The following is a 21,224-nucleotide window of genomic DNA, read 5'->3' on the forward strand; positions in this document are numbered from 1 at the left end:
GCTGAAATTACATTATTTTATTACTACCTAACAACTAAAAGTGGTAGAGTATAGGACCTCCTGCATTTATCCTGTTTAACCACTTCTGGACTGGAAGGTTTTACCCCCATTAATGACCAGGCCATTTTTTGCGATACGGCACTGCATTACTTTAACTTACAATTGCGCAGTCTTGCAATGCTGTACTCTTATTAAAATTGATGTCCTTTGTTTCCCACAAATAGAGCTTTCTTTTGGTGGTATGTAATCACCTGTGCGATTTTTTTTTTTTGCGCTATTAAAAAAAAAAGCGACAATTCTAAAAATAAATATATATATTTTTTTCTTTATTTACATTCTGCTAGATAACATTCCCAATACAATTTAAAAATCAAATTTTTCATAATTTTAGGTCAATTTGTATTCTGCTACATATTTTTGGTAAAATAAATTCCAATGAGTGTGTATTGAATTGTTTACACAGAAGTTATTGCGTCTACAAACTAGGGGAAAAATTTATGTATCTTTATATTTTTAGTAGTAATGGTGGAGATTAGTGATTTTTAGCAGGACTGTGACATTGCAGCGGACAGATTGGACACGACATTTTTGACACTTTTGGGGGGACCAGTGACATTACTACCATAATCAGTGCTAAAAATATGCACGGTTAATGTACTAATGACACTGGCAGGGAAGGGGTTAACACCAGGGGCGATCAAAGGGTTAAATGTGTCTCTAGGTGGTGATTTCTAACTGTTGGGGGGGGGTGGGCTTGCTGCATGAACACAGAGACCTGTCTACTCTCTGATGCCCCTAGAAACAGATGTGAAAGCAACCACTGGCCTGAAAGCTGCTCCAGCCACCTGGTAGACCTTCTTTAGATCAGGGTCTATTCTGCAATCAAACACATCCCAGAATGACACTGTATCCTTGAGGGGTAATGTATTATTTCTCGCCAGTGTTGGCCTTTTATCCACTCTTTTTAAAACAAATTTTACTGGGATCCTGCAATTGAACCTCACATTGAATAAACCTGTTTAACAGCTGCAATAAAAGGTTCAATAAGGGCAAAGTAAAAACACTGAGCAGGTGATAACCCCTGTCAACTCCATCTTCATAAATTTTCCTCAACCCCTGCCGGCTCTGCTGCCGGAGAAACAGAACTTGCTGCTAATGAGGGACCAGGGAGATTCAAAGTGGAAGCAAACTCCTAAAGCGAACCCTGTAACACTTACATAAAACAGAAGTAAATACATTGAGTTAACAGTTTAAAAAACAGCTACATTCCTGGCACGTGCCAGGAATGTAACTGTCACATTGGTTGTACACTCAACCAAACTGTCAAACCATCCAATGGCTGGAATTATAACTGGTCACAAGAGCAGCATCATGGCAGTTGAAGATTAAACAGGCCAAGATGGCAGCTCCCATGGCAGAAAACAATAAGGAGGGTTTACTTCCACTTTAATAAGACCCACATCATCTTGTTTTTGCTGTTCTGTGTCATTGAAAGCATCTAAAAAGCATGCAGAGCACACCAGCTTGTCAGGAAGGGGCTGCTTGCCACATTCTCAACACTTCCAGGCAGGAGGACTACTGCCTCTAAAAGGATGGCTCCTAGAAGTATGGCGACTCCTGCCTTGTGATCTGTGAGAAGATGACCAGGAGGATCGATGCCTGTGTAAACCAGAGTGCCTTGTTGACTACCTAGGAGTTTCTCTCTGATCAGGGCTGTTAGAATAAACAGGCTATCAAAAAAAGTGCTTCTTGAATTACCAGACCTACCATACAGTGCATCCGTAAAGTATTCACAGGGTTTAATTTTTTCCACATTTTATGTTACAGCCTTATTCATAGCCTTTGCCACGACACTCAAAACTGAGCTCAGGTGCATCCTACTTACACTGACCATGAAAAGTTTCTTCAACTTGATTGGAGCCCACCTGTGGTAAATTCAGTTGATTGGACATGATTTAGAAAAGCACACACCTATCTATATAAGGTCCCACAGTTAACAGTTCATGTCAGAGCACAAACCAAGCCATGAATTTCAAAGAACTGTTTGTAGACCTCCGAGATAGAATTGTATAGGAGGCACAGATCTGGGGAAGATACAGAAAAATGTCTGCAGCACTAAAAGGTCCCAATGAGCATAGTGGCCTCCATCTTCTTGAATGGAAGAAGTTTGGAACCCCCAGGACTCTTCCTTGAATGGGCCGCCCAGCCAAACTGAGCGGTCAGGGAGCATGGCCTTAGCCAGGGAGGTGATCCCGATGGTCACTCTGACAGGGCTCTAGCATTTCTCTGTGGAGAGAAGAGAACCTTCCATTAGAACCACCATCTCTGCAGCACTCCACCAATCAGACCTGTATGGTAGAGTGGCCAGACAAAAGTCACTCCCCAATAAAAAAGGCACATGACAGCCTGCCTGGAGTTTGCCAAAAGGCACCTGAAGGACTCTCAGACCATGAGAAACAAAATTCACTGGTCTGATAAAAACAATGATGAAACTCTTTGGCCTGAATGGCAAGCATCATGTCTGAAGGAAACCAGGTACCGTTAATCACCTGGCCAATATCATCCCTACAGTGAAGCATGGTGGTGGCAGCATCATGCTGTGGGGATGTTTTTCAGCAGCAGGAACAGAGATTAGTCAGGATAGAGGGAAAGATTAATGCAGCATTGTACAGAGACATCCTTGGTAAAAACCTGCTCCAGAGTGATCTAGACCTCAGACTGGGGCAAAGGGTTCATCTTCCAACAAGACATTAACCCTAAGCACACAGCCAAGACAACAAAGGAGTGGCTACGGGACACCTCTGAATGTCCTTGAGTGGCACAGCAAAAGCCCAGACTTGAACCAAATTGAACAATGCAGGAGAGTTCTTAAAATGGCTGTGTAGACATTCCTCATCCAACCTGATGGAGGTTGAGAGGTCCTGCAAAGAAGAATGGCTGAAGCTGCCCAAAAATAGGTGTGCCAAGTTTGTAGCATCATACTCAAATGACTTGAGGCTGTAATTGGTGCCAAAGGTGCTTCAACAAAATTATTTAGCAAAAGAGCAACGATTTCAAACAAAACTGCTTTCACGTTGTCATTATGGAGTATTGTTCGTATCATTTTGAGGAAAATAATGAATTTAATTCATTTTGGAATTTTTAATCATAAAATGTGGAAAAAGTAAAGCTCTGTGAACACTTTCCGGATGCACTGTAAGCTTGACCTCTTACCTAGTGGCATGCTGAGGATCTTTTGAGTGTGGTATATTACCAGTGTTAATTTCGTCAACATAAACATTTGTGAAAAATTTTCATCAGAAGCCTTTTTACATTGACGAAAGCTTAACGAAAAGTACACCACATTTTCGTCCACTGACGGAAACTGACGAAAATGACTTACGTTTTCGTTAATGAACACAAAACCAAATTGTGAGGCAGGGTGGTTTATCCTCATGAACTTCTAGTTTCCACTGAGCTCCACCTGTTTCCACTCCCAGCAAGCGACTCGAGTCTTTAGCGTGCTTCGCTTAGCAGCAACTAGCAGGCTGTGCAGCCAGCATTACAGGCTTCTGAGTCCTCAGGCGACCGTCCAGAGCAGCAATATGCATTACAGGCCCCCCGACGAAATTCCCACTCCCGACAACAACCGTACAGAGCAGAGAGCACTGAGTGTACATTACTAGCCTCCTCTCAGACCACCGTCTGTCCAGAGTTCTGTGCATGCATTACAGATCTCCTCTGACCACCAGCATTGTGAATTACAGGCCATCCCTCAGATCTGAGACCACCATTCAGCACTGTGCAGCATTACAGGCCCACCATTCCAGAGCACTGTGCATTACAGGCCTCCCCTCAGACCACCATTCAGAGCACTGTGCATTACAGGCCACCCCTCAGACCACCATCCAGAGCACTGTGCAGCATTACAGGCCTCTCATACCACCATCCAGATCACTGTGCAGCATTACAGGCCTCTCATACCACCATCCAGATCACTGTGCAGCATTACAGGCCTCTCATACCACCATCCAGAGCACTGTGCAGCCTTACAGGCCTCTTGGGCCACCGTCCAGAGCACTGTGCAGAATTAAAGGCCTCCTCAAAATGTCTAGAGTGGCTAAATCTGTATCTGTGAGTTTGTTCAAACCTTAATACCATAAATAACATTTGATTTTATTTATTCCAGTAGTATATAATGAGTTTGGAAATTCTATAGGAAATGCTTTAAATAATGCATTACAATTTAACTAAACACATTAGATTTTAGAGGACTAAAATCTACTTGAGATTTTAGTCCACTAAAAAAAAAAAAAAAAAAAAAAAACTGCAGATGACTAAAATGAGACTAAAACTAAAATGGCATTTTAGTCAAAAGACTAGGACTAAAACAAAATCAAAATTTAATGCCAAAATTATCACTGTATGCTATACATGCAGGCAGCTGCAGGGGAGCACTCAGATTAGAAAATAAACTAAAGAATTCAAGAGTGAGTCAAAGAGAAAATGGACTAAAAACACTGACCTAGTGGGGACTTCAAAAAAGCAGAACACATGGAAGACAGAAGGAGAACCTTTCCAACAGGAAGACAAGAAGAACACTGCCACCAGCAGAGTCAGATAAGGCACCCCATAAAAACCACACCCACCGATATAAAATAGGTGCTTAGAAATAAAAGGCATGAGCTTTGTACATGTACCTTCTAACAATACATAAGGAACCTCAATTACCATAGAGCAAAATTGCTACCAGCATGTGCATAAAGCGTAAAAGCATAAGCACACAAATAATACACACCAAAAACAGTTCTGCACGGGTGCAACATAACAGCTGAGCAACACATTCGCACCTGGCAACCTGGAAGATAAAAGGAGAAACCGTGCACCTTGCCATATAGCTTGTCATACAGTGGCAAAAAAAAAATCATTTGATCCCCTTCAGATTTTGTAAGTTTGCCCACTTACAAAGAAACAAAGGGTCTAATTGTTATCATAGCTGTATTTAAAAGGATAGAGACAGAATACCAACCAAAAATTCTGAAAAAACACACGCTTCAAATGTTCTAAATTGAGCTTAAGTTCTGTCAGTAAAAAAAGTATTTGATCCCCTACCAGCCAACAATAATTCTGGCTCCCAGAGACTGGCTTCAGTGTGTGCTCAGGTGGTACACAGATTAGTTCTATCAATTTAGGAAGGTGCTCCTAACGACAACTCGTATTTATAAAAGACACCTGTCCACAGAATCACTTTCTTCCACTCAAACTTAAATCATTGGCAAGACCAAAGAGCTGTCAAAAAATGTAAGGGGCAAGATTGTAGACCTGCACAAGGCTGGAATGGGCTGCAAGCTTGGTGAGAAGGAGAAAACGTAAAGAATATTGCAAATGGAAGAAATACAAAATAACCATCAATTGCCCTCGGTCTGAAGCTTCATGTAAGGTTTCACCCCATGGAGTAAGGATGATCATGAGAAAAGTGAGGGATCAGCCCAGAACTACACGGGGGGGGGGGGGGGGGGGGGAGCTTGTGGATGATCTCAAGGCAGGTAGGACCACAGTCAAACAAACCATCGGTAAAGCTGCCATGGATTGAAATCCTGCAGCGCGCACAAGGTCCCCCCCACTCAAAAAGGCACATGTACAGACTCGTCTGAAGTTTTCCAATGAACATCTAAATGATTCAGAGAAGGACTGGGAGAAAGTGCTGTGGTCAGATGAGACCAAAATTTAGCTTTGGCATTAACTTGACTCGCCGTGTTTAGAGGAAGAAAAAATGTTGACTATGACCGCAAGAACACCATCCCTACAGTCGAGCACGGAGGTGGAATCATTATGCTTCTGGGCTGTTTCTCTGCTAAAGGTACAGGCTGACTTTGCCGCATTGAGGGGCCAATGGACGTAGCCATGTATTGTAAATCTTGGATAGGAACCTTTCTTCCCTCAGCCAGAAGATGGGTCATGGATGGGTCTTCCAACATGACAATGAGCTAAAACATACCGCCAAGGCAACAAAGGAGTAGCCTAGTCAGTCTCCAGACCTTAATCCTAATGAAAATTAAATGGAGGGAGCAGAAACCTCAAGTTGCCAAGCGACAGCCAAGAAACCTTAAGACTTTAGAGAAGATCTGTAAAGAAAGTGGACCAAAATCCCTTCTGAGATGTGTGAAAACCTGGTAACCAACTACAAGAAACGTCTTACCTCTGTGTTTGCCAACAGGGGTTTCTCTGCCAAGTACAAAGTCATGTTTTGCTTGGGGATCAAATACCTATTTTACTCACTTGGCTGCAACTCAATTTAACATTTTTATTGTTTTTCTGGATTTTTGGTTGAAATTCTGTCTCTATCATGTAAAATACAGCTATGATAAAAAAATAAATTATAGACCCTTCATTTCTTTGTATGTGGGCAAACTTACAAAATCTGCTGGGAATCAAATAATTATTTTTCCCGCTATAGGAGAAAAACAGCCGAAAAAGTATGAAGATAGATAGGAGAGAACCTCTCAAATAGGAGAGAGCATGAACCTGAATGGAGGAGCCCAATTTGGCTGAAGCAAGAGGTCTGTAGAATAGATCCTGTATGTCTTGACAAAAAAAAAAGAAAGAAAGAACGGTAAGTCAGGGCTAGGGTTTAATCATTTACAAAGTTATAATTGGTCCTGTGGGTTGAAAAGGGGGGAGCTTCAACTATATGTATGCTGCCACAAAGGCAGCAGAAAAGGGTCTTTATGTCCCTAAATCTACTCTTGGCATCAGCAGCTGTGAACCTGAGAATTGTCAGCTACTTCAGTCTTCTCCTATAGCAGAGCACATTTTAATTACAGAAAGTGACAGTTTTAAGACTAAGGAAGGGGTGGGGGGGGGGGGGAGAGTTCTTTATAAAGCGATTGCTCCAGCAAGAAGAAACAGGAGCAATACAGGGGGCCATTTACAGTACACTAATTTTTGTAGCATAATTATTAATGTGGAATGTAGGTTCCTTGCTGAATATAATTTTTTTTATCAAGTTCTTCTAGGCTCCGCTTTAATAAATACCTTTTCCAGGTTGAGCCAATTACTGTACAGGCACAGATGCAATTGGGAAAGCAGCCTCAAATCTAAGCATGTAGAGGCTCCATCAATAAGGACTGAGATAGTAACCTTAGGGTTTGGAGTAATGTTGGCAGGCTAAGTTGCAAGGAGACAAGGTCATTGGTGTCAGGTTCATGGATGCATCCCTATGGCTGTTAGAGCAATGGTTCTCAACTCCGGTCCTCAGGACCCACTAACAGGCCAGATTTCAAGTATTACCATGGGGAGCTGCAGACTAGAATACTGCAATCACTGAGCAGCAAATGAGATCACCTGTGATGTAATTTAGTTATCTTGCAAACCTGGCCTGTTGGTGGGTCCCGAGGACTGGAGTTAAGAATCACTGTGTTAGAGGATCAGAAGCTGGGATGGCCCCGGGTGACTGCTCTGACATACCACCAATGTGTAGGCTCCACAAGGGGTACTCAAAGACTACTGCAGGAGCAGGAAGGTCAAATGGCTGCCTGTGACTAGGTCACTATGTGACAGCTGGATCAAAGAAATATACATATGCGGTGGTGCAGCTCCCAGGGAGGGTAGAACAGAAGTGAGGATGTGTGCACAAACAGGAAGAAGTGAGTGCAAGCACGGCTGGCCGGTACCACCAGGGCTCCAAGCAGGTTTAGAGTGTGTGTGAAGGGCGCTATATTGGAAATGGGTTGCATGGCTTTAGCTAAAATGGATGCGGGTTGCCAACTCTAAAGCAACCCAATGTTCCCCACCCGCCACTTGGCCAGAGCCTTGAAAAAGTCCTGCCCAGAAGCTTGAAATTAACCCCTGCGGGGATGCTACCAGGTAGACATAGGAGCATGGTTGCTCCTATAGCGGCAAGGTCCACACTTACCGCAGCGGTGGACCAGAATGTGCCTTGTGCCCCCAAGTTGCACACAGGCTAAAGAGTGTCAGGCAGGGTCCTGGAGAATACCCCCTTCCATGCAGTCTTTTCTCTCCTGGTGGGCATAACCCTTGCAGGTAATGGAACACACTGCACTCCATGCCAAAGGGAGTGAGCAACGAAGGTTCCAGCATCCAGAGAACAACTTCTTCCTGGCGGGGACCAGGGACAGCCCTGGAAGGGAAAGCTGAGTGAATTTGAAACCTGCAATAGCAGCTCTACAGCAACTGAAGAATCTTGCTAACAGAAATACATTGATAAAACGTAAATAAAAAGAAGAAATGGTTTACTTCTCTTAGAGCAGACAGATAAAGTGCGTTCCAAACACACCGACAAAAAAGAAAAAACTAAAAGGCATGCTGGGAGTAGGGAGGGCTTACACTATGCTGTGCTTACAGTTTTAATTTTGCTAGTGTCAAATCTCCTGAAGCCTGGTAGGTAGCATAACCCAATGAACCAGATCACTCATTCTGGGTCCTGTAATGTTCACTTTCACATGGGAGCTGTGGCCAATGCAGAAAGAACTGGACGATTGATCAGGTGGCTCTGTGGCTGGAGCCACCTAAAGCGGAAGGCAGGCGGCAGCCTAGGTTACTCATATAATATGGGGACACAGCGGCTGTATGCATACACCACTCCAGAGCCCATAGCAGTATGACAGCTTCAAAGTCACCCTTATCACTTTTGCATTGAAACTAGGGGCTGACTGATTAAAAAAAATGGATTTTTGTAAAATCTTACCGTAAAATCCTTTTCTCTTAGCTCATCGACAGACGTAGTCCTCGGTGATACACCACCTTCGGGTTATGTTACCTCCGCAGGAGCAGGACTAGACAGGAAATTAAAAAGCTCTGGCCACACCCTAGGGGCAGTCCCAGAGGGTATATCCTCTCTCTCTCTGCCTCAGCAAATCAGTTATGTGAAAAAGCAGTGCTTAGAGAATTTAACCCAACCCAACTCCAAAACAGAGGGGCGGGGACTACGTCTGTCGATGAGCTAAGAGAAAAGGATTTTACGGTAAGATTTTACAAAAATCCATTTTTCTCTAGCGCTCATCGACAGACGTAGTCCTCGGTGATACACCACCTTCGGGACGTCCCAGAGCAGTATCACAACTGAGGGGTGGGAAAATGGAAATCAAATCCCAATCTAGAAGGCCCAACCGGTGCCAACTAGAAGTTTACAATGCTCATCCTTAATGATGAGACTCAACAAAAAAAAATTTTCAAACAGAAAAAAACCCTCGAGGTAGACCACCGGTCTCCTCAAATTGCGGCCTGCAAAACCTTGCGGCCAAATGAGGCATCCGCCGATGCCGTCACATCAATTTTATAGAATTTTGTAAAGGTATGTACCGACGACCAGGTGGCCGCCTTACATACCTGGACCACTGACGCCTGATGGCGAAAGGCCCAGGAAGTACTGAGCGCTCGAGTGGAGTGCGCCCTAACAGGGAACGGAGGACTCTGACCCTTAATAGAATAAGCCTGTACCACCGTCTGTCTAATCCATTTGGCAATGGTTGCGGCAGATGCAGGCAAACCCTTTCTGGGGCCATCCGTGATCACAAAAAGTGAATCCGTCTTACGGAATGATTCCGTAGCTTTCAGGTATACCCTGATTGCCCGAACCACATCTAAGGAATGCAACGCATGTTCCCGATGATGCTTGGGCTGAGGACACAAGGAAGGTAGTACAATATCTTCATTCAGATGAAAATCTGAAACCACCTTAGGAAGAAAAGATGGCTTAGGATGAAGTACTACCTTATCCCTATGAATCACTAGGTATGGGGACTGGCATGATAATGCAGCCAGTTCTGACACCCTGCGAGCAGAAGTAATAGCCACCAAGAAGGCCACCTTCTGGGATAAAGTAAGCAAGGGAATCTCCCTGATGTTTTCAAAAGGAGGTTTCTGTAGAACCGACAAAACCAAATTAAGATCCCAGGGCGGTAAGGGCGCGCGGACTGGAGGAGCCAGGTGCCGCACCCCCTGGATGAAATTCCGCACCAAGGATTTGGTAGCTAACGGCTTCTGAAAGAAGATTGCTAATGCTGAAACTTGACCCTTGATGGTGCTCAAGGCTAGCTTCTGCTCAACCCCTTGTTGCAAAAAGGCCAATATTCGAGACACCGAATAGGTACGTGGAGGAAATCCTAAAGATTCGCACCACGCAATATAAGTCTTCCATGTGTGATAATAGACTTTGCTGGAAGTCGCTTTCCTTGCTTTAATAAGGGTAGGAATGACAGAAGTAGACAAACCTCTGTCCTTCAGTACTTGGGTCTCAATGGCCAGGCCATTAAAACCAGCGACTGTAAAGCACGAAGGTAACTTGGTCCTAGAGACCACAGACACTCCCTGAGACGAAGTTCCCACGGAACGTCTGCGACTAGCATGACCAAGTCGGCCAGGCCGGCTTGAGGCCAGCCTAGAATTTATAGGACCACTGGCGCTGATTGGATCTGAACCAGGCGTCCCTAGAGCTATCTGGCCCCGACCATCCGAGAAAGTCTGGTCGTTTTCTGTTTCCACACATTTATCAGATACCTGATAGTTATCAGGAAGGGTGATCTTTTCTGGTTGAACCTCAGGGACCGAAGTCACCCGACTAGAGGCTACTTGGCCTATCTGGTCAACCAGATCCGATTCCTGTGAGGTATCGGGACTAATCTTAGGAAAGGGTAAAGGAAAAGATCTATTCAGGGAACGGTAACTACCGCTTCCTGTGGTATTTAAATGTTGGAAGGGAAGAATCGCACCGGTAGTAGTGGTTGATGCTCGATCTGATGTCCTGAATACCGGTGAAAACGTCCCCCCACCCTGAAACCGGGTGGGGGCGCACCTTCAGGCTGTGTACTCCTTTGCTTCGGGTCTGGCTGGGTTGATCCTCTGCTTGTCCGACCAGCCCTTCTTGAATCCTCCTGGAGGAGTCTTGCCTTTCCCGCTAGTACCAGCCGGGCGCCCTTTATGGGCGGTAAAGAAAGGTCCTCGCTTGTTGCGAGGTCCCTTAGCTTTTGCAGCCTGTGGCAAGAAAGTGCTCTTGCCCCCAGTGGCATCCTTAATGATTTCATCTAGGTTGGCCCCAAATAGACGATTCCCCTGAAAAGGGAGATTGGTCAAGGTCTTTTTGGAACCTAGGTCAGCTGACCAGCATTTTAACCACAGCACACGTCTGAGGATCACTGCTAACTTAGATGCATGCCCTAATAAGGGAGTTGTGTCCAAGGCTGCGTCACAGATAAACCGTAGCCCTTGTATGATCTGTTCCATCAAATCAGATGTCTCCTGGGGAATATCTTTTCCCCTAAGATCTTGGCGTACCATTTTCGCCCATTCCGTAAGTGTCTGGGAAACTAGACCAATAACAATTACTGGTCTAAATGCTGACCCTATCAGAGAAAAGATAGTGCGGGACTCTGCTTCTATCTTTCGATCCACCGGATCCTTAAAGGACGAAGTGTCCTCCACTGGAATAACCGTGGCTTTATTCAGCCTGGAAATAGGCGGATCCACGACTGGTGGTACCGTCCATTTCTTAATGATGGATTCCTCAAACGGATAGCGTCTAGCAATACGCTTGGAAATAGTAAAGGTACGTTTAGAATGCTCCCATTCTCCTTTAATCTGATTACCAAAACATTTAGGTACCGGAAAAGCCTTCGCCATCTTGATGGGCTTATTAGTACCGAAAGGCCTCTCTGTTTCAGTTGCCTCTGCCGGTAAAGCCTCAAGTTTTAAGGTTTCTTGCACTGCCACAACTAGTGCGTCCACCAATGCTTCTTCCTGAATTATAGCAGGAGAAGAAGCGTCCTCCTCACTGTCTGAGGGGGCTTTACCTGGGATAACAGCCCTTGCAGAGGAACCTGCAACTGCCGTGACCATCTCTGAATCTGAGTCAGAGGTGTCAGATGGTATAGGGGTAGGCGGGGGTCGCTTCCTTGACCCCCGTCCCTGACAGGCCGCCTCCACCCGAGCCACCATAGACTCCAAAATTGCTGTAAATGATTCTATACTCTGTGCACCGGCGGGTCCCGAGGCCCCCTCGAGGGAAACAGGTGGGGGAATATGTGTGGCAGGGTCCATGATAACTCCAGTTACTTCCTGGATAACACACAAAAAAGCCCCTTAGTGTTACCTGCTAGGGATCCCTATCGATCGAGAGAGAGAGAGATAGACCCCCAGGCTCACCACTTGATGCTCAGAGTTAAACTGCAACAGCTTACAGCGCTGTCTTGACAAACAGGAAGTCTTTTGGCTGGCTGCCCAGGAAGAAGGGAGGCGGCTCCGCCCCTCTGCACGCCTTCCGGCGCCTCCCCCAAGCTCCACGAGGTGTAGGATCACCTCAAACATGGCCGCCCCCATGCTGGAGACACGAGGCTACGCCAAAATGGCGGCTCGTGCGATCCAGCAAAAAAAATGGCGGCGGCCTGTGCTGACTAGCGGTGTGCTGCAGGGCACACAACACTCTCTCTGCATGGGGATATGGCGTGGTTGGCGGTACCGGCCCTGGCGGACCGCATGGCCGTTCGGGAGGCCTGCTAATAGCTGGAGATCTGATTTGGAAGGCAGTCTACATGTCCGTGGCTTCTGACTGGTAGGTAGCTTATACTTAACCCATAAGATTCCCAGAATGCCACAGATTACATCTTTAAAACATGTATACAATAGATTGTTAGCTCCCAAACCAAGCCTCCTGGCTTTTGCACACATAAATCACACTCAAAGTAGGAGGATTTGTGACATGTTATAGGATAGAAAGAACTCTTTCTTACCATACAGAGAGGGGCCCGCGTTCACCACAAAACCCGTCAGGGAAAAAGGGGGAACATACTACTCACCATACCGGAACCAGGCGGGCACCAACTCCTGACAGTACCCCTCTCCACCGGGGCGGGAGGGCTGTCGACCGATACGGACGCCGTGACTCATGGTCTTTGGCGTTTCAGCGAGACGTTTAACTCGCAGGTTCAGTCCTTTTAATGGGACTTTGTCGCGGCCGACCCAGCGCGGAGCTATGGCCTGCACGCGCTCGTAGGCTGAACTGGGGTGACCACCGGATCTCAACATCCAGCCCGTCGCCCAGTTCAGCTTTCTTGCTTGAAGATCTCACAGGAACACTGGAGAAAAAAAGCTGTCTAAAAATCCTTTTAGAAAAAAATTCTTGCCAGGACCTAAGATCCCAGCAAGGTATCTAGGTCCTTACTCCTAACTAGACAGAAAATAACTGATTTGCTGAGGCAGAGAGAGAGAGGATATACCCTCTGGGACTGCCCCTAGGGTGTGGCCAGAGCTTTTTAATTTCCTGTCTAGTCCTGCTCCTGCGGAGGTAACATAACCCGAAGGTGGTGTATCACCGAGGACTACGTCTGTCGATGAGCGCTAGAGAAAAGTGGTTATTGTAATCCTTTTAATGCCATGAAGCATTGTACGTGTTACTGGCTGCAAAAGGGTTAAAGAAAACTTGCTATGAGATAAACATGAGGGCAGCCATTGTGTACCTTTCCATCTGAAAATGCTGCCACGCAGTCTGGCATTTTCCATAAATACATTTAACCAGTGAAATGGTAAAATGAGAGAAAAGTCAAAAACCCTAATTCGCACACTTCTTCCACTTAAGGTTTTAAAGAAGAGACTCGCATGACTAGCATTTAATATTAGCAGAAATAGCCACCATATTATTTTTCACATGCTTCCTTTAAAATGATGAACACTGCAATTCTGTCTGTTACTATGGGCAATAGAACCCAACGCTTTTAAATCTGCAATGTGCGCTGTACAGCGTAGTCTTAATACACTAAAGAGGAACTGTAAGTAACCAACATCTATTTTCAACAGCAGTTTTCGGACCATTCTAAATTGATGAAAAGGTAAAACTTGCCAGATACTTCTAGTGCACATCCACACAACTGATTTTTGCATCTATAAGAACAAAATACTAAAAACAAAAAATAAAAATATAAGATCACATTTTACTTGTAGTGAATAGAAGTTTATTGAAGTAAACAGATGATTCAAACAGTTTCTATGATTTCACACATATAGTACAAAAGCCTGGAACCAAACCGTTAACAAGAATGTCATTAGGAATAACTGCAGAAATGGAAAATCCCATAAACAGCGAGCTTGATGGAACTATTGGTACTACATACATATGGCTGCTAAAACAATCTAGCCCCATGGAATGTACTGACTTCTAAACAAAAACTAAATCTAACCTCCTACCTTACAAGGCACTACTTAGGTCAAACCTGTTATTAAGGTTGTAGCAAAATACATTCAGCTATACTCGAGGTCACAAATATACAGTATGCATTTTTGCTCTTATATTCAACCAAGGCATCTGTGAAGAAAGGAGATCTTTTTTCCCCAGGACATTAGAATCCTCTGGGCTGTAACAGGATTGCGACTTTTGAGTTATTAAATTCTGAAGTTTGGACAAGGAAGATAAGAACACACTTACAATAAATTCCTTTTAGTCCTGCTGTAATAATTTGGCATGTGATTGACAAATCTATGCACCTGGAAATGTAAAAAAATAGATATATACAGAATATGTTGCATAATTATCTAAACTGTTACATTTTTTTCTAGAACAAAACAAGAAATGAAGGAAAAAAAAAAAAAAAAAACAAAAAAAAAAAACCCAACACCACCAAATAAAAAAGGTATACAGTACATCCATATCTTATACTTTTGAGGAAAAGAAAAACTGTAAAAGAACAAACTGCAAAAGGGTTAAAGTTACATTAATCCTGCAGGCTTTAGAAACATTTTTATTAAACTAGTTTTTTTTTATTGAATTTACCTAGTGTCCTTCAGTGGTGGTCTAAAGGACTGATTGCACATATTTATGAATTGCCTCTGACTTTACTTCAAAGCAAAACTTTCTTCTTTTTTGACATACATTTAAGAAGTGCTAATATTTTGAATTAATGGTCAAGCAACAAAGTTCTCGTATCATTTTACACATACTAGTACAAATAATATGGCCTTGGATGCTTGCTCAGTGGTCCCACAGGCTTCATCTTGACACCTAGTAGTGCTTACGTTGATCCAAGCCATTACAGGATTTTTTTTTTTTAATACAGACTTTATAGTAGATTCTGGTATATTAGACAGTTCAGAAAGTGTTTGGTAGGATTTAAATCACGTCCACGCGACTTGAAGAATCAGTTTTACAGGCAAATATTTGGTATGCCATGTATATTGTTGGAATAGCATAAAAGAAAGGCTTTAGAAAATGACCTTGTATCTGTTTGCATGCCAATTTATCCTTCTTGTCCAAAGTCGTCTGTGAATTTCTTTAATTTCTCCAGATCCTGATCATTCACGGTAGGTTTGGTGTGAGCCAATGATCTCAGCATATCAGCCTGAAATGGAAAGAAATTTTCAGTTAATATGTAGAACACTCACCACAGGGTCACTTTTATAATAGGTTACCTGTAAAAACTGGATTTTTGACTTACTGTAAAATCCTTTTCTCTGAAGTTCATTGACAGACGCAGCTCCATATTCTTCATGACCATAGTGTTAAGCTGCCGCCTACAGGAGTAGGAAACTAGCCAGGGGGAAAAAAATAAAAAGTTTACCCCGCCTACAGGGCAGTCCCTGCAGGCATACACCCACACACTCTGCTATAGCCTTCAGTTTTGTTGCAAGCAGAGTTTAGAAGAAAAAAACCCCATCCCACTCATAATTAGAGGGGTGGGTGCTGCGTCTGTCAATGAACTTCAGAGAAAAGGATTTCCAGTTTTCTCTATCGTTCATTGACAGACGCAGCTCCATATTCTTCATTAACATTGGGACGTCCCAAAGCAGTATTTGCATGAGGGGTGGGAAAAACAACGCAGAAAGGAATGCAATTCCCCAAAGGCTAAACTTACTCAACCAGGAAAAACTGGAGCTCACCTAGAAAATGTACATCCTCAAAGAGAATATTTTATCTTTTAAACAGCAGCCTGCAAAACTGTGTGGCCAAAAGCATCCAAAAGATGCCAACATCTACTTTGTAGAATTTTGTGCACAGACGACCAAGTTGCCGCCTTGCAAACTTGCATCATTGACGCCTGATGGTGAAAAGCCCAAGAAGCACTCAGCGCCCTAGTAGAATGCCCCTTCACAGGGAAAGGAGGAACCTGACCCTTCAGTGAATAAGCCTGTACCACTGTCTGTCTGATCCATCTGGATATGGTCGCAGCAGACGCAGCCAATCCTTTTCGAGGTCCTTCGGTGAGGACAAAAAGTCAGATTTCCTGAAAGATTCAGTAGCGGCCAGGTAAACTAATTGCCCCGAACCACATCCAAAGAATGGAAAGCAATTTCCTTCGGATCCTTGGGCCTAGGACAGAGTGAAGGCAGCACAATGTCTTTATTCAGATGGAAATCAGAAACCACTTTAGGAAGAAACGACTGGTTAGGTCGAAGTACCACTTTATCTCTGTGGACCACCAGATAAGGTGAATGGCAGGGCAGGGCAGCGCCGCCAATTCAGATACTCTGCGGGCAGAAGTAATAGCCACCAAAAAGGCAACCTTCTGAAACCGTGTAAGCAGAGGAATCTCCATAATGTTCTCAAAAGGAGGTTTTTGAAGAACAGACAATACCAAATTAAGATCCCACGGAGGTAACGGGTACGATTTCCACGTACGATGATAGATCTTCCTAGACGTAGACTTTCTGGCCTTCAACAGTGTCGGAATCACAGACTCCGAAAGACCTCTATCCCTCAACACCTGGCTTTCAACAGCCAAGCCGTTAAAGCCAGCGACTGTAACGCAGAATGGAAGATCAGCCCTTGAGACAGCAGATCTTCCCAGAGAGGAAGTCTCCAAGGAGCATTGGCGACCAACCTTACCACATCTCCGTACCAAGACCGGCGAGGCCAGTCTGGGGCCACCAGAATGACCGTAATCCCTTCCACCTCTATTCTGCGTAGAAGCCGCGGCAGGAGTTTCAGCAGAGGGAATGCATAGATCAGGCGATATTGACCTTAAGGAGCCACCAGTGCGTCTGTGGGGTAGGCCAGAAGATCTCGCCGCGACCTGGCTACAAACCTCTGAACCTTCTTGTTGGGTCGAGAAGCTAACAGGTTGACGTCGGGAGTCCCGCAACGGACACACAGGAGGTGAAAACACCTCCGGGTGCAGAGACCATTCCCCCTTATCCAACACATGACGACTCAGGTAATCCGCCTGCCAGCTTTCCACACCTGGGATGTGCACTGCAGAAAGAGCTGGAACAAACTTTTTCACCCATTTCAGGATCTCCGCCACCTCCCGGGCCAACAAGACAGTCTTGGTGATTGATGTAAGCCACAGCCGTGGCATTGTCCGACTGAATCCGGACTGGACAACCTTCTATATAACGATTTATCCACTGACTCAGGCAAAGCTTTATCGATCTGAGTTACAAAATATTGATCGGAAGTCTGGACTCTTCTACTGTCCAGGACCCGTGGACACACAGCTACCCCCGCACTCCTCCCCAGCCGGATAGGCTGGCATCTGTGAATACCAGTCCAATACAGTGGGAGTAAGGACTTGCCCTGGCGTAGTGCTAATGAGTGAAGCCATCATAGTAGAGAAGTCTGTGTTGTGACTCAACCGAATCATAGTGTGGATCTTTGTTCCATTTGACAAGAATCTCCCTTTGTAAGGGTCTCGGATGGAACTGAGCAGACGGAACCGCCTCAAAAGGTTGACACCATCAGACCCAAGACCCGCATGCAAGTCTGCAGAGAAGACAGATTTCTGGATAACAGCAGAGTAATCACCCCCTGCAACTTTTGCAGTTTGTCCGGGGGAAGAAAAACACTCGCCAAAGCGGAGTCCGGAGTCAGGTCCAGATAATCCAGTTTTAAGGATGGTAACAGGGCAGATTTTTCTAAATTGATGTTCCAACCAAACTCTTGCAGTGTCCATACATACATTGATTGTCAAGTCACCCAACAGGGCTGAATGTGAGCCTGCTCTTAAAAAGGAAAATCGTCCAGGTACCCCAGTACCGTAATCCCCCGTTGTCGCAGTAATGCCAATACCGGAACAAACACTTTGGTGAAGATCCTGGGGACAGAGGCGAGACCAAATTGTAATGCCACAAATTGATAATGCTCCTCTCCTACAGCGAAGCGATGTGAAGAAAACGCTGGTGTCCAGCGTAAATAGGGATGTGTAGATAAGTGTCCTGGTTATTTATGGAGGTCAAAAATTCTCCTAAGTGTAAAGACGCCACTACCGTACGAATGGATTCCATTCGAAACTTTTGCATCCACACAAAGCGGTTCAGAGCCTTGAGGTTCAGGATTGGACATTTTTTGCCTTCTTTCCTGGGCACAGTGAACAGATTTGAATAGAACCCCTGAAAGCGTTCCAGAGAAGGAACTGGCACAATCACCCTTTGCGACAGCAGATCTTGTACTGCCTCTCGTAGATCCCTTAACCGGTCTGGAGATAGGCGTAGATTGGACGAGAAGAACCTGTCCGACGGTCAAGACCGGAATTCGATTTCTTGACCTGATCAGTTCGTGGTCACATTTGTTCTCAATCAAGGAAGTCCATGGTTCCGGAAATAAGAGAAGACGTCCCCCCAGCCCAGATATGGATGAGGGCGTCTCTTCATGCAGATGGGGATTTGTTTGCAGGTCTGGATTGGGCTGTTCTCGGCTTACCTGACCATGTCTTCTTGGAGCCTCCAGAAGACCTAAATGGCTTTGATTTCTTATCCTGCGTGCCGGAGGCACAAAAGGGCTGCATGTGGGCTGTGAAATAAGGCCATCTATTATGCGGTGACTTGTCCTTGGCGGATTGAGGAAGAAGAGTACTCTTCCCGCCTGTGAGCTCATTGATTAATAACTCATTCAATGAGGAACTAAACAAACGGTCTCCTAAAAAGGGGAGATCTGATACAGCCTTTTTTGAAGCCTGATCTTCAGACCAGCTTTTTAGCCACACCATGCATCTAATAGCTACCCCCACCACGGACACTCTGGCTACAGGGGGAACGCATCTAGCGACGCATCACATATAAATAATAGGGCTTGGACCATTTGGTCCGTGAGCTTTGTCAGACCCAGAGAGCTGTTCCATTTCCAAGTCACTTTTTTAGTAACTTTGCCCATTCCGTTATAGTCTGTGGGACCTAAGTGATCATGAGGATCGGTTTAAGTATTGAGCCCGCTATTATGTGTAAGTGGCGGGACAAAGATTCAATCCACCTATCCAAAGGGTCTGTAAAGACTGGGGACTCTTCGACTGGGACCACAGTAGATTTGTTCAGTCTGGAAACCGGATGGTCCACCTTGCCAACACCGCGTCCATAAAGGGTTAGCGCCTTTTAAAAGACACCTGCGTCCCTGATGCTACATCAGGGAGGGGCCCAGGTCCACTCCGAGACTGCATTTATGAGGTCAGGGTTATGGGGGACACTTACCATACCAACAATATCGGGTGGGCACCACTCCGGTAAGACTGCTTCTCCACTCTGGGTGAGGGTGCCGACAGCCAAGGGGTACGCTGCGACTCAGGCCGAACCGGGTCGTGTGCATTCCAGCGAGGTATTTCACTTGCGGGCCCGTCCCAATACATCGGGGCTCTGTCGTGGCGAGGATTAGCGCTGGGCTATAACCTGCGCATGCTCACTGGCTGGGATGGGAGACCTTAAGGATCTAGGATATCCAGGATACCCAGGCCAGCTGTTGATTGCAGTTCTCTCAGGAACTTAAATAGTAATAAAAATAAATAACTTTTAACAAAGGTTCTCTTAAAAAAAAAAAAAAAAAAAAAAAAAAAGAACAAGCCAATACCGAAGTCCCAGCCAGGAACTAGGTCCTACTACTAAACTAGGCAGAAACAAACTAAAGGCTATAGCAGAGAGTGTGGGTGTATGCCTGCAGGGACGGCCCCATAGGCGTGGTAACGTTTTTTTCCCCGCCTAGTGTCCTACTCCTGTAGGGGGCAGCATAACCCAATGGTCATGAAGAATATGGGGCTGCGTCTGTCAATGAATGATAGAGAAAAGTGTTTATTTACTTACCTTTCCGGTGGCTTGTGTTCTGAAACGCCACTGCCTCCCTGTGTTTCAGCAGCTGCAAGTATTTTTACACTTGCTTTGATTCCAAAAGAGTGTTGCCTGAACGCAGATCACACTTTAGAGAGCACTTGACAGGCAGTGAGGAGGAATTTTATTGCTGCTTTGTGTGGGGCCGTTACTACTTCTGCAGCAAAACAGGGATCGGTTGAAGGGTGATAAAAGGGGATCAACGTTGGAGTTTTACTGTCCCCCAATCACGAGTGTAAACGAGCCCTTAAAGATATGTATAATATTTGCACCCTCCTGCTGCTGCGATTCCTCCTACTGGCTTGTACATAAATAGACATACAAGCTAGCAGGAAGAACTACAGTGGCCTGAGGACAGAGCATGTAGCTGACACTTCTGATGGCAGAAGACTTGCAGCAGCTAGGGAATGTCTTTTCAATATACACTAGATTACCAAAAGTACTGGGACACCTGCCTTGACATGCACATGACCTGTAATGGCATCCCAGTCTTAGTCTTTAGGGTTCAAGATTGAGTTGGCCCACCCTTTGAAGCTATCACAGCTTCAACTCTTCTGGGAAGGCTATCCACAAGGTTTAGGAGTGGGTCTATGAGAATGTTTGACCATTCTTCCAGAAGCGCATTTATGAGGTAAGGCACAGATGTTGGGGCAAGTAGGCCTGGCTCTCAGTCTCTGCTCTAATTCATCCCAAAGGTGTTCTATCAGGTTGAGGTCAGGACTCTGTGCAGGCCAGTCAAGTTCCTCCACTCAAAACTTGCTCATCCAGGTCTTTATGGACCTTGCTTTGTACACTGGTACAAATCATTTGGTGGAGGGGGGATTATTGGGAGGGGTTGTTTTTCAGGGGTTTAGCCTGACCCATTAGTTCCAGTGAAGCTAAATTTTAAGGCGTCAGCATATCAAGACATTTTGGACAATTGCATGCTCCCAACTTTGTGGGAGCAGCTCGGGGTTGGCCCTTCCTGTTCCAATAGGACTGAGCACCAGTGAACAAAGCAAGGCCCATAAAGACATAGCTGAGCAAGTTTGGGGTGGACGAACTTGTATGTCCTGTCCTCAACCCGATAGAATACCTTTGGGCAGAAATAGACCGCAGACTGCGAGCCAGGCCTTCTTTCCAACACCAGTGCCTGACCTCACAAAATGCCCTTCTGCAAGAATGGTCAAACATTCCCAAAGACACACTCCTAAACCTTGTGGACAGCCTGCCCAGAAGAG

General features: G+C 45.2%; 1 protein-coding gene across 1 annotated transcript in view; it reads right to left on the minus strand.

Moving 5' to 3' along the window:
* Window positions 1–13,925: 13,925 nt before the first annotated feature.
* The window catches only part of LOC309557098 (vacuolar protein sorting-associated protein 4B), a 78,756-nt gene continuing 71,457 nt past the window's right edge, over window positions 13,926–21,224 (minus strand). The window contains exons 11-12 of the mRNA XM_082259719.1: window positions 15,196–15,320; window positions 13,926–14,469 (exon numbers count right to left, since the gene is read on the minus strand). Coding sequence (XP_082115845.1) covers window positions 15,219–15,320 — 102 coding nt within the window. The 3' untranslated portion in view covers window positions 13,926–14,469; window positions 15,196–15,218. The remainder of the gene's footprint in view (window positions 14,470–15,195; window positions 15,321–21,224) is intronic.

Source organism: Pelophylax lessonae, assembly GCF_965119305.1.
Source record: "Pelophylax lessonae genome assembly, chromosome: 5".
NCBI classification, from domain to species: Eukaryota; Metazoa; Chordata; class Amphibia; order Anura; family Ranidae; genus Pelophylax; species Pelophylax lessonae.